The 13,576-nt window shown below is 34.7% G+C and overlaps 2 protein-coding genes across 3 annotated transcripts in view; both read left to right on the top strand.

The window, feature by feature from the left end:
• Positions 1–1,270, top strand: part of LOC107571363 (rap guanine nucleotide exchange factor 5-like) — a 75,990-nt gene extending 74,720 nt beyond the window's left edge. For both annotated transcript variants that reach the window (XM_016257683.1, XM_016257684.1), the window contains exon 26: positions 855–1,270. In XM_016257683.1, coding sequence (XP_016113169.1) covers positions 855–973 — 119 coding nt within the window. In that variant the 3' untranslated portion in view covers positions 974–1,270. The remainder of the gene's footprint in view (positions 1–854) is intronic.
• A 10,993-nt stretch (positions 1,271–12,263) lies between these two features.
• The window catches only part of LOC107571358 (patr class I histocompatibility antigen, A-5 alpha chain-like), a gene marked incomplete at its 5' end in the record, with an annotated part of 2,812 nt that continues 1,499 nt past the window's right edge, over positions 12,264–13,576 (top strand). The window contains 3 exons of the mRNA XM_016257678.1: positions 12,264–12,522; positions 12,635–12,907; positions 13,073–13,183. Coding sequence (XP_016113164.1) covers positions 12,264–12,522; positions 12,635–12,907; positions 13,073–13,183 — 643 coding nt within the window. The remainder of the gene's footprint in view (positions 12,523–12,634; positions 12,908–13,072; positions 13,184–13,576) is intronic.

A 13,576-nucleotide genomic window follows, 5' to 3' on the forward strand; every position in this document is an offset into this window, starting at 1 on the left:
CAGTACACACACACATATATATTATGTAAACAAAAACTTTTATTTTGGATGCGATTAATCGTTTGACAGCACTACTAAATATACTATACTACCATTTTATATACATATACAAAATATTTTTTGTTAATTTATTAATATAAATTTATTATGCAATATACGTTAATAAATATATACAAGTCATTTTAATAGTATTGCCCACTATTAGTGTTTTGTATATCATAATCAGATTATATTATTTAAAAAAAATAAATAAAATAAAATAAAATAAAAAATAAACCAACAACAGGTAGCCCATCCAAATTAGGACATTTAGGCTATCCATCTAATAGTAGCCTACCAAAATCTTATTAACAGTAGAAGTTAAATCTTACTGTAGTCTTCAAATCTGGGTACTGTCTTACGTTTTAAAATCACAAAGGGAGTTTGGTCCCATCAGGCTAACGTGACAGTTACGACTCATGCAGCTGTAAGGTTTTCTTTTTCTTTTGTTTTTACTCGCGATCTTTACAACACGCATTACAAAATATATATATATATATATATAATTTATAGTATATGTTAGCATCTTGGTTACCAATTTACTTAATTACATTTTAAATATAAAAATAATAATAAAAAATAGTACAAATAAAAGACTCAAATTCAGGTCTCTTTAAAAATGATTAGCTATAAATGATTCAAATGATGCTTGTCGTAGCAAACACTGCTAATTATCAGCTATTTGTATGAGCCAGAATGTCTGTATTGGTGCATTCGTGTTAATTATGCTGTGATGAATATCTCAGGTCAGGCTCTGTGTGGTTAGATCCGCGCTGAGTGAGTCTCTGAGCTGCATGGATTTCTCCTCTTCTCAGGGAACGAGCTTTCTGCGTGTGACGGTCCCGAGGTGCGCTCCAGCGTCCATTACCTTCACATCATCGACAATCAGCAGACGCTGTTCCAGCTCTCGCACAGACTGGAGCCCCGAGTCTGAGACACACAGAGACCCAGAGAAAGAGCGCCGCCTGCTGGACAGATTCACACTGAATCAGTGACTCTCTCAGAGCCCAGCGAATCATGTTCAGACATCACCATAAAACACTTCTTTCTTAATGTAAAAAATGACTGCCGGTCGACGAAAGCTTTTTCCTGTCCGTGCTTTTTCAGCATTGTTTTTGTTGAAATGCGGTTGTCAATGTTATTTAACTTCTGCCAGCACTCTGGACCATATTTATATATGAATTTAATACTTCAGATTGTTAGGGCTGGGCGATATGATCATAAAATAATATGTAAAAAATAATATTTAAATTTTAAAAAGGATATTCAATTTTATTATGTACTTTTTTCAGCCTTTGACCATGTTTAGTGTATATTAATATTTATATATTTGGATTTAAAAGCTGATTTATTTGAGTCAATTTCAACCAGTTTGATTAAAAATGTATAATGCAAGATTGAAAATACAATACAAATCATGTAAACACAAGAACTGATATAACAAAACATAACGCAATATTAACACAAACAAAAAAAATAATTGATTCATTTGAATTGATTCATTGAACTGATTCATGAAAATGAATCAGACTTGCTTTTTGAGGTCTGACGTTCAAATCAGAAACTTAATGGCCAGATCATAGAATCACACTGTTGTTTCAGTTTATGAATATTATGATATTTTGTAAACACAAAAACAAATATAACACGCAAACGAATCATTTGAATCGATTCATTGAAACCGATGGTTTGAAATGATTCATGGAAATTAATCAAACTTAATTGTGTTTTACTACTAATGAAATTCAAATCATAAACTTAATGGCCAAATAAAATCATAGTTATCTTGGCTTCAGTTCACGATCTTTTATAAACACTAGAGCAAATATAACATGCAAACGAATCATTGTCTCAGACAGTTTGAACTGATTCATGGAAATGAATCAAACTTATTTGCTTTTCACCGCTTCTGAAGTTTAAATAAACTTAATGGCCAAATAAAACCATTTGGCTTCAGTTTATGAATATATGATATTTTGTAAACACATAAACGAACACAACGTGCAAACAAATCACTGAATCATTTGAATCAATTCGCTGAAACTGAAAGTTTGAACTGATGGAAATGAATCAAACTTACATGTTGGTTAAAATCACAAACTTAGAGGTGAAATAACATCACAATGTTGCATCGTTTTATAAATAAATGATATTTTCTGAACAGAGTATATATCGCCCGGCCCTACAGTATGAGCTGAGAGTGAACGAACAAACACAGGCCATGGTCAAAGGTCATGAGGATGTCATATAGAGCCAAGTACTGGCTTGTCTTCGTGTTTGGTATTGGAGCTCATTCTGCCAGTGACATGCAGTGATCGTTCCTGTGAGCCGGCAGTATTATTTCCTTGAAGATGTTCGTTTCGTGCAGTTTTAGCGCTGAAGCTCATGCATGCATACTGTATTTGCACTTACTTCTCTGTTTGTACATTATCGTGCAAGAATGTAGATACGTTCATATCTGTAAAGAAATGTGGTTTGCAAACACACGTTTCTGTGCCAAGCACTATTACGGGAGAGCGATGCAATACGAGGAGATTTGAATATTGTCCAATGTTTTATAAAAGCCTTTAGCTGCAGCTATGAACCCATGGGACATCCGCTTTAATGGGAATTGTGGCTTTGTAATCGATCAGCTCAGGAAAGCGCGAGTCTTAGGCCGCAGGATACTGAACTTCATCAGTTTGTGCACTGCCACATTCATTCACAGACACAGAAGAGCGAGCGGCTCGCCTGGATGTGCTGCGACTGAACACACACTGCGTTTCTTATTTATGAATATCTATGGCGCTTGTGTTATTTTGTGACATGCTGCCGTTCACAGATAGAGATGGGCATTAATAGCTTCTGATGCTTTGGTGAATCTCACAAAAATGTTTAGTCACACATTTCACCCCAAAGAGTAATATGTAAATAAATAATGAGAAACATTCTGTCCCAACACTATTTTTTTTCTTTTTTATTATTATATTTTAGGAAATTAGGTTCAGTACAACAAATGTCTGGGTCACCAAATAATGAAAACATCCTGATACAATTATTCTTTCTTTTCCTTTTTCTTTTTAATTTCCCCCTTTTATTGTTATTTTATTTTATAAAATTAAATTCAGTACAACAAATGTTTGGTTCACACGTTTTACCCCCAAAGAGTAAGAAGTAAATAAGTAATGAAAAATGTCCATCCAGACACAAAATGTTTCTTTATTTAATTTCTTTTATTTAATTTTAATTCTATTTTATAAAATGTAATGCAGTACTACTACGTGTAAGGTTTACAATTCAAATACTTTTTAATCATTTAGATTTTTTTTTGTAAAATTAAATTCAGTACAGTAAATACTATAATTTAAGTTTTAAATTATATTAAATTAATAATTTTTTTTGGGCTTATTTAAAAAATACTGCCATGATGTAAGGATCACAATTTAAATATTTTTATTAATTTTATTATTATTATTATTATTATTATTATTATATTTTATTATTTTGTTGTAATTATTATTTTATTTATTTAAAAAATGCATTTGGGGTGAAATATGAGATAGATATTTTTTTATTTATGTATTGTTATATTTTTTCTTTTATTATTATTAACTTTTTTTTATTACAAAATTACATAGCACAAATAGTATTATGACATATGTTTCACAATTCTAATAATAATTATTTTTTGCAAATTAGGAGGGTTTTTTTATGTGATTAACCGTCATGAAAGTAATGTCATAATGTGACAAAAATATTGAATGTGAAAATATAATATGAATTATATTTATGTGAATAGATACCTTTTTTTGGACAGTTTTTGTGAGATTCACTCAGTTCAGTGAGTTATTCTGAGGTTTGTTCACACAGAGGGTCTCGGTGGATTTCGGCTGGTCTTGAAACTGATCTGACTGCCGTTGTCACAGAAAGCCACTGAGAAGAAGACTAATATTTTGGGGTGTTGTTGTAATCTGCAAATGTAAATATAGATATGCTCTGAATATAAGACTCAATGTTAAAAAAAGACAGAGATTCAAAGCAATATATTTACAGTCTGTTGCTATAGAAACCACACACGTCTTTTCTATAACCTGCATTTTTACAATAATGTTCTTTTGTTTCACCCCCTGCGGGTGTTAGAGGTCACTGGTGCCGCTGTGATTGGAGTATGAGAATTATTAACAGGTGTTCTAACAAATCGTCAGAACACCGGCTAACTGGCTAAAAGTAGTGATGGGGACGGGACTCCAAAAGAGTGTATTCTGAATAGTTCTACAGAGGGAGTCGAAAATTCCGAGTCGCGGATGTCTTCACTGATTCTCACAACCTATGTAATGCATGGCACTTGAGTGCAGTATATCAGCTGAGACTGAACGAAGTTAAGCGAGGATCCGTTTGCAGTGCGGTGCGTATGAGTTGCAGAGGCTGCACGGGCTCATCGTACTCACTCACACACACACTCACACTCTCTCTCACACACACACTCACACTCTCTCACACACACACTCTCACACACAGTCACACACACACACACACACACACACTCTCTCTCTCACACACACACTCTCACACACAGTCTCACACACACACACTCTCTCACACACACACTCTCTCACACACACACACACACACACACAAATATTATGCATTTGACTTCTGTAGCCTATAGATGTAAATATTAACATGCGTAAGCAGGCAAAACGTGTCAAACTTCCTGGAGAGCAACCGCACTGCAGAGTGCTGCAGCCCTCCAGGAACTGAGTTTAACACCTGTGATGTAGTCTAGTCTAGTCTGCTTTTCTTACTTAAAAAGTAGGCTATCACAGACATTTTCAGTTAAAACTTACCGTTGGCAGAAACGTGTCGTGGCTTTTCTTTTGCATTTAGATCCTTATTACAAGTAATCCTGCTGGTCATAAAGAACTTTGTTTTTCTAACTCCACCAGTGCAATATGAGCGCGTTTTTCTAAAAATGTAGGCTACTTTTCCTTGCTTTAGCTAAAAATCCATGTGTTGACTCTGAAAGACAGACTTTAATTGTGCATTTATGGTGTGTTTAATACATTTCGTATCAATCCATGTTCTTTTTTTTTTTTACCATGAACAATGCACTGTTAATTTAATTCTTAGTCACTTCAACACAACAAAATAGATTTGGTGCGGAAAAGATCACTGCTGCTGCTAAGTGCAAACCACATCCTGTGTGTAATGGTCACGGTGGTTACATATATCATGTGTGCACCAGTTACTTGAAAAGTAAGTCATAGGGAATTTAGTTTGTAATTGTACTCTGTGGCTTTGAAGTTTAACTGATGTTTTGTTATTTGATGTTATGTTTAATGCAGTAAATGTACATTTTGTTTTCTATGTTTTAACTAGAGGTGCAATGATTGCAATTTTCTTGGTGATTCCGATTTCAGATTTTTTTTGTTAGTGTGATCTGCCGATAACGATTCTTGCCAATTCCAATTTTCTTTCCAAGAACTATAATTGACAGCATATACAAACAAAAATCTATACTTTTTTTTTTCAATGCAAAAAATGAATAGAAATTTAAAAGAAATGATTAAACATTATAATTCCCCCAATCTGGTTTAAGGATTGCAAAATTCTGGGAATTTTTTTCAAGACCTTCTCAAACTTTCCATGGGAATAAACTGGAAATTTGCAAAATTGTAAATTACATGAATATTACAAAAAAATGTTTAAAACTTCATTGTGCTGTGTCTAATATACTGTGCAACTAATAGGCTATACCGTTGTAAAAACGAATACACTGACTAAACAAACGTTTAAAGGAGACATATCATGCCCCTTTTTACAATATGTAATAAGTCTCAGGTGTCTCCAGAATGTGTCTGTGAAGTTTCAGCTCAAAATACTCCACAGATCATGTATTATAACATTTTGAAAATGCCTTTTTCTGAGAGGAAGCAGAAACATACGGTTTTTCATGCCTGTCTCTTTAAATGCAAATGAGCTGCTGCTCCCCGCCTCCTTTTCCAGAATAGAGCTGCGCCATTACTACGGAAGTTCTAAGCGGCCATGCAATATATTTTTTTCCTTGTTTTCTCGTTATAACGACTTAATTTTCTTGTTATCTCGACATAACGGGAGTTGTTTTCTCGTTATAACGACTTAATTTTCTCGTGATCTCGACATAAAGTTGTTCTCCAAGTTACAAAACTGCGGCAACAGGTGGCACTATTGACCTGAATATAACTGATGGGGTGTTGTAGGCTATACTGTATGTCCACTTTACTGTACGCGTTTGGGATAGAATATGAACGACCTCGTGATTGCTATAATTTGTGCAGTATTGTTCATTACTGACATTTAATTCATTCATAAATGTTAAATGCTTGAATCAATATGACTATTTTGTGTATTAAGTTCTTGCTAGATGCATGAGTTTCACCAACGCGTTCTGTGTCATAAAATAATAACTGCTTATTAAAACCAAGGTTGACCTCACTCTGTTTGCACCTATATCTTTATTTGTGCTGCTTTGAGGTACATTATTGTTAGTTAATAAGCGGGTGTTCTGTTTATCTACAGTAGGACAGGCTTCAACGACGTAGGCTATTTGTAATGTGCCTCTTTTCCTTATTATTAATCTTTATTGTTAATCATTAAATGTATATTGATAAGAAATGTGATTTATATGTAAAGTGTATAGGCTAATTTAATTCAGTGATGTGCTACAGTGTTGTAATCTTTTGTGTTTTCTACATGGACTCTTTGTGGAAACCACGAGCGCACACACACACACACATATACACATAGCTACACATGAACGCACTTTTCAAACAGAAGCTTGTAACGCACATGATATCAGTCACAGCATATAATGACTACTAAAAATTACAAATTATATATAATTTTCTTTCAAATAAAAGGAAAATTGAAAGTGAGTTGAATCCAAGCAGCTCTAAAAGATTTCAGAATAGTTCTGCATCCTGAAGGCGCTCCACCTGTGTTTGCGGTGTTGCTTTGACCATTTAAACATGCTAATTACACAAACAAAACGTTTAGCGTACTGTCTCTGGAAATATCAACCATGATTGATCAGCCTTTATTTTTGTATTGTAGACGTTATTACTAGGCGAAGCAAAATTTGCTGAAATATCCACGACCTAGGCTACAGTAAGAGCGCATGGTTTATCTGTCCATCAGATTGAGTTCGTTACTATAACAACAGTAGATCAAACAATCATTGTAAAAAGAAAAAAAACTTTGTCGAGATAACGAGAAAATTAAGTCGTTATAACGAGAAAACGAGAAGGAAAAAAATAATAATGCATGGCCGCTTAAACCTTCCGTACATTACAGCTCGGACCTGCTAAAAACATCTGTTTTGGTTCTGATTATCATGTTTATCGCTGAAGTCATGCGTTTTACACCATATGAGTTTAAACTTCTGATACACGGTTTTCTGAGAGCACACATCCGAAGCACACGCACAGAAAGCGGCTGTCACAGCATGTGAGCACTAAACTAAGTTCTCATTCACACACAAGTTTACCTTAAAAACACACATGAGTTACAAAAAACAGTGGGTTATGTCTGTGAAGGTAAACAGCTGGGAAATAAATCACTTGTTTATTTTAGATCAGTGTGGCAGCAGCAATATACAGTAAATAAATCAATAAATGCACTGCTCTGTTGTCTCTTCTGAGGCTGGGACTCTAAACCGTGTTCTGTGCTCCTCTGTTTCTCCATGGCATTAGAGCTGGTGCACCGTTGTCTCTTGCGAAAACACAATAACGGCCGCCGTGGGTGTAAATTTACAGATTAAGGGGCGGTAATATTATTATGAGATCCCTTTGCCACGTCACCAAGGGAGTGAAATCAGACGCGCTCGTTTTCTCAGACGCTTGCAGAAAAAGGCTTCCCAAAACAAAGTTACTGGGTTAATCTTTTTCATGTTTCCTTGGTTGATAGATGCACCGGGGACCTGATTATAGCACTTACAACCTGGAAAAATCAGATTTTCATATGTCACCTTTAAGTCTAAAAATTACCCTCCTCCCACACAATCCTCTCTAAGAGGGGGATTCCCCTCCATTTTCTCTGAAGCCCACTTCCTGCATTTGAGCCCAAAGACTGCATCTAAGTTTTGATATTCTAAATATATTTGATCTATGGGATTCAAGTTTAACTAGTAAATACCAAAAAGTGTTTATACAGTAGCTAGCTAGCCAGTAAATCAAGATATGAAAAATCTAAGTGAGTTAGCACTATTTCATTGACAATTTATGAGGTATGTGCTAGCTAGCTCAAGCTGTGATGCTCTTTCTGCTAGCCAGCTTTCTGTTATCATACAGAAGTACAGTACTGGTAAAAAGTTTGGACACATTACTATTTTTAATGTTTTTAAACATTGCATATCTTTTGCTCATCAAGCCTTCATTTATTTGATCAAAAATACAGAACAAAACAGTAATATTGTGCAGTATTACCAGTATTACAATTTAAAATGGTTTTCTGTTTTAATATACTTTAAAACAATATATATCTGTAATGCAAAGCTGGGTTTTACATCATTACTCCAGTCTTCAGTGTCACATGATTCTTCAGAAATCTTTCTAATATGCTGATTTATTATCAATTTTGGAAACCGTTGTGCTGCATATATATATATATATATATATATATTAGTATAATTTTAATAAAAAAAAATGTATTACCTGTGATTCTTTTTTTCAGGATTCTTTGATGAATAAAGAGTAAAAAAAAAAAGAACATTTATTTAAAATAGAAATCCTTTTTTAAAAATACACTACCATTCAAACGTTTGGGGTTTGTATCTTGTCTCTTTTTCTAAAATAAATTAATACTTTTATTCAACAAGGATGTGTTAAATTAATAATAAAAAAAGTAGTAGGGAAGACTTATATTGTTAGAAAAGATTTATATTTTGAATATACACTGTTCATAAGTTTTAATTTATCAAAAAATCCTGAAAAAAGCATCACAGACCCCCCCCCAAAAAATACCCCATAACTTTATTTTTTTCAAAATTTGTATTAGTTTGCATGCATGTGCATGCATCAAACAAAATGTTATATTTATGTTTGTATACGATACAGTTTTATACATTTCACCAAATTTTCAATTAGGCCTAATTCCCATAAATTCCCGGCAAGTTTCAAACTTGGAATATTTCCAACATTCCCCAGACAAAGTTCCCATGGAAAGTTTCCGGAAAAAATGTTCGCCCCTTTGCAACCCTAATCTGGACTGTTACAGATGTTCTCTCACTTAAACAACTCTCAAAATAAAATGCTCTGTGATTGCAAAGATGTAACAATAATGTAACAAACAGATGTCATTTCCCACTGTTTATAAACTGTCATTTTTTTTACCCCCTAACCTTATTAAGTGTCATCTTTCACATCAAATTCTTACATTGTGTCAGTTAATTCCAGTTAGAATAATAAGAAACTGTAGAGTTGTTACCATTCAAATGAAATCAGTATCAACACACTCCATCTTTCCACTGCAGAGGAAACAGAAGCTGCATCTGAGGTGCCATAAATGCATTTACTGTGCAAAATTTCAAATGCATAAATAATGTTATAAGATTAATGTTTTAAATATTTTAAACTTACAAATAAGAAATGTTGTGAAAAATGCAATGATACTTCAAAATATGAAACCCAACCACCAGTAGGTGACGGTAAATTACTGTTTTACAGGTTTTTGCATTTGCTAAGACACTAAACCCCATTCTTTGAACCAAATTCTCAATAGCCTAAACCAATTTGTCAAATAAATCCCTTTCTGCAAAACCATAAACAAGTTCAGGCAGATTAGACACTATTGCAGATCTCATGCACTCAATTAAAACTTACAGTAAGCTGTGTGCATGTGATTGAGCGGTGTGTAGAGTAGAAATTAAACAAATAAATTTTTTTATTTTTTTTTAACAAAACTCTAAAACTCAATTTGCACTGTGATGAACTTGTGATGCAAACCCTAAACACAATAAATCAAAAGTTAAGCACAACTGTCATGGATTACACACAATAATTCAAAATTGTTCAAACTTGTTTCTAAATATGTTAATGTACAAATATAAGCCAGTTCAAAGTGCACAGATGGTACGGGGACATCCATCAACAATGGATAACAATCTGAGAGGTATTGAAAGAGTGCATATGAGGTGGAGGAAGAAGAGGACGAGGAAGAGCAAGACCAAGAACAGTCATTTCAGATGAAATCAGAGCTACTGTGATAGACCATGTTCTTGTGCATGCAATGACAGAGGCAGCACAAAGAGTTCAACCTAATTTGAGCAGATTCTCTGTGGCCGCCATAATCAGTTGGAATTTGGAAAGTTCAAAAGTACAGCGAAAGAAGAGTGGAAGAGAGATTTTTTTTAATGCACTGTATTGGTCATTTCAATATATTCTTGCATAGAACTGCAAGACTGCCACATTAGGGTGGAAGAACTGGCCTGTGGTGACAGACGTACTGTCTTGTTAATTAAAGCTGGATTCGCCTTCTGGATCAGCTGGGGTTTGTTTCCTGTTGCCTGCCTGTGACGTAGATTAAGTCCTCTGATTATTTTTACACACACACGCACACACTCATCTTTGTTTATACTACTTTGTGGGGTCCTAACGTCCCCACAAAGATAGTAAAAACAGAAAAATGCTACTTTGTGGGGTCCTTTAGTTGGACCTCACAAAGACAACATCTTAAAAATGATAATATATAATGTTTTATAGAATGTTAAAACTCACCATAGTATATACATAACCTACGCCAAACCTAAACCTACCAGTCACAGAAACTTAACTGAATTTTAACATTCTTATATTAATATGAGAATGTTGTAAGACTCTTATAACATTCTTATATATCACATTCTTATATTAGAATGTTGAAACAGTCTTAAAACAGAATAGGAGCTCTTATCATCCGTTGTGATTCTGATCCGCAATCAGAATTGAGGAATGGAACTAACCGTTTTATAAATGTGTGTGTGTGTGTGTGTGCGCACGTTTTTGTGACAAATGAGGACACAAATTTGTATAATGACAAAGGTATAACATAGGTATTACAAGGAGAAGGTGACTTTTCAGGACATTACCCCATGTCCCCACTTTTCAAAACGCTTATAAATCACACAGAATGGAGTGTATTGAAAATCTGAAATAGCACAAAGTCTCCTGTGAGGGGTAGGTTTAGGGGTAGGGTTGGTGTAGGGCAATAGAATATACGGTCTGTACAGTATAAAAACCATTACACCTATGGAGAGTCCCTACTTTTCACAAAAACAAACCTGTGTGTGTGTGTATATGTATTTATGTGTGTGTTTTATTGCAAAATATTTACTATATTCAATAAACATTTTTTTGTAACTAGACGCTCTGGACACTGTGTTCTCCATCTTTTGATGTAGTGAATGAATGATCTGTAGAACAGGCAGCTTTCATAACCGGTAATAAAGGCCTTTCAACGCACCTATTTAGTGAAAAAATACAAATGGACAAAACCTGCAGGGCCTTTAAAAACATTGCAGTTCCAACCTATCACTCCTTTAATGTTTAATTCATGCCTATGTTGATAATATAATCAAATTTGATGGGAATGTCCCACATTTCTGCCACAATACCATGGTTACAGTAATCTGTGGTAAGCCTACAGGTGTTAACAAGTGTTAATAAGCTGCTGAGTGAACTGACCTGTCTTAGAGAGGCCTTTGAATTATACAAGAGAGAGATAGAGATATTATTTGGAACACTCTCGGGCAGTTTGACTATATATAATGTTGACATGACCTTAACACCTTTTATTGTCTTGCATTTATCTTTCCTCAGAGATACACTATCTCCTGTTTGTTTACACCACGCTCACCAAACCTGATGGATTCTCCGGCCCTGTGTTCAGTGCAGTGTGTCTGTATGACGACATATGGATCTCTTACTACAGCAATGAAGAAGGAACCTGGAAAAGAGACTGGTTTGATGCAGAAATCTGGAGAAATACCAAAGAACCTCATGTTTCTAGAGACTGGTTTATAAATCTGGTTAACACTCTGGCAAACTGCACAAGCTCCAGTTGTTATGGTGAATTCATTGGGCTTTAGTGAAATGACATTGATATATTTTTAAGTGTTCAGATGCTTTTGGGCCACTGTATTTTTTAAATACAATTAAATATTTTTACTTGTAATAATGTGTAGTTGTTGTTTTTTATTTATTTATTAATTTACATGTTTAGGCCTCCATACACTACAGAGGAGAGTTGGCTGTGAGGTGGAGAAACGTCCAGATGGATCAGTGATGCATGTGAATGCATTTGAGGAGTACGGATATGATGGACTGGATTTTATTGCCTTTAATCATTACACATTGCAGTGGATTGATAAAAGTCCAAAGGCAAAAGAAACCAAAATGAAATGGGACGCTGACAGATTTCGCAATAAGCTTCTCCAGTTATACCTCAACAACTGCATGGACTGGATCTCTACATTTAATGCTTCGAAAAACAGTATGTGTTGCTCTAATGATTTCAGTGTTTTGAACTCAATAATTTGTCTTCTTGTTCAGAATCAGTTGAGTAGTTCCACTATCCTTTATTCATGATGCGCTTCTTATTCCAGCTCCTCCAGTTCTTCACATGTTTGCATCTGCAGCTCCTCGTGACCAAAGCGAGCTGATTCTGACCTGTCTGGCCACTGGCTTCTACCCCAAACACATAGAGATGAACATCACACTAAACAACATCACACTCCATCCCTTCAGCTCTACTGGAGTCAGACCTAATGATGATCAAACCTTTCAAATAAGAACCAGTGTGAAGATACACAGAGATGAGAAACGGGGTTATGAGTGTCGTGTCCTGCAAAGCAATCGGACATTTACAATATCATGGGGTAAATATGACCATATTACCAGTCAGAATTTAATATTGTGTGCAAAATTGTTGTACAGTAGCTTCCTACTCCAGCTGGCAGCTCAGAATTGGTATTTATAGTATTTACATGTCGCATGAATTTATAGAATGTTTAGAACATTATGTGTTACATTTTTTCCTGCAGATGGAAGTCTGGAATCTAGAAATCATCATTGGGCAGCAGTAGCTGCAGGTGCTTTTGCGATTGAAGTTCTATGCATCATGTCTTTATTCTACAAAAACAGAAGGTTCAATGGTGAGTTCATATTCATTTAAAGGGGTCATATGATGCGATTTCAATTGTTCCTTTCTCTTTGGAGTGTTACAAGCTCTTGGTGCATAAAGAAGATCTGTAAAGTTGCAAAGACTAAAGTCTCAAATCCAAAGAGATATTCTTTATAAAAGTTAAGAGTCAGCCACGCCGACTAATTGACCCAGAAGTGAAAATTTTCTTTAATTACTCACCCTTATATTACTCCATATTATTCATATTATACGCAAGGATAGACATTTTTGATGAATAATCACACTCGGCCATCCAACAACTGCAAACAGGACAAACAATATACACTAAAAAATGCTGGGTTAAATACAACCCAGTGCTTTGTAAAATATGGACAAACCCAGCGATTGGGCTGTTTTGACCCAG

Source organism: Sinocyclocheilus grahami, unplaced genomic scaffold, assembly GCF_001515645.1.
Source record: "Sinocyclocheilus grahami isolate Dianchi unplaced genomic scaffold, SAMN03320097.WGS_v1.1 scaffold1585.1, whole genome shotgun sequence".
In the NCBI taxonomy this organism is placed as follows: domain Eukaryota; kingdom Metazoa; phylum Chordata; class Actinopteri; order Cypriniformes; family Cyprinidae; genus Sinocyclocheilus; species Sinocyclocheilus grahami.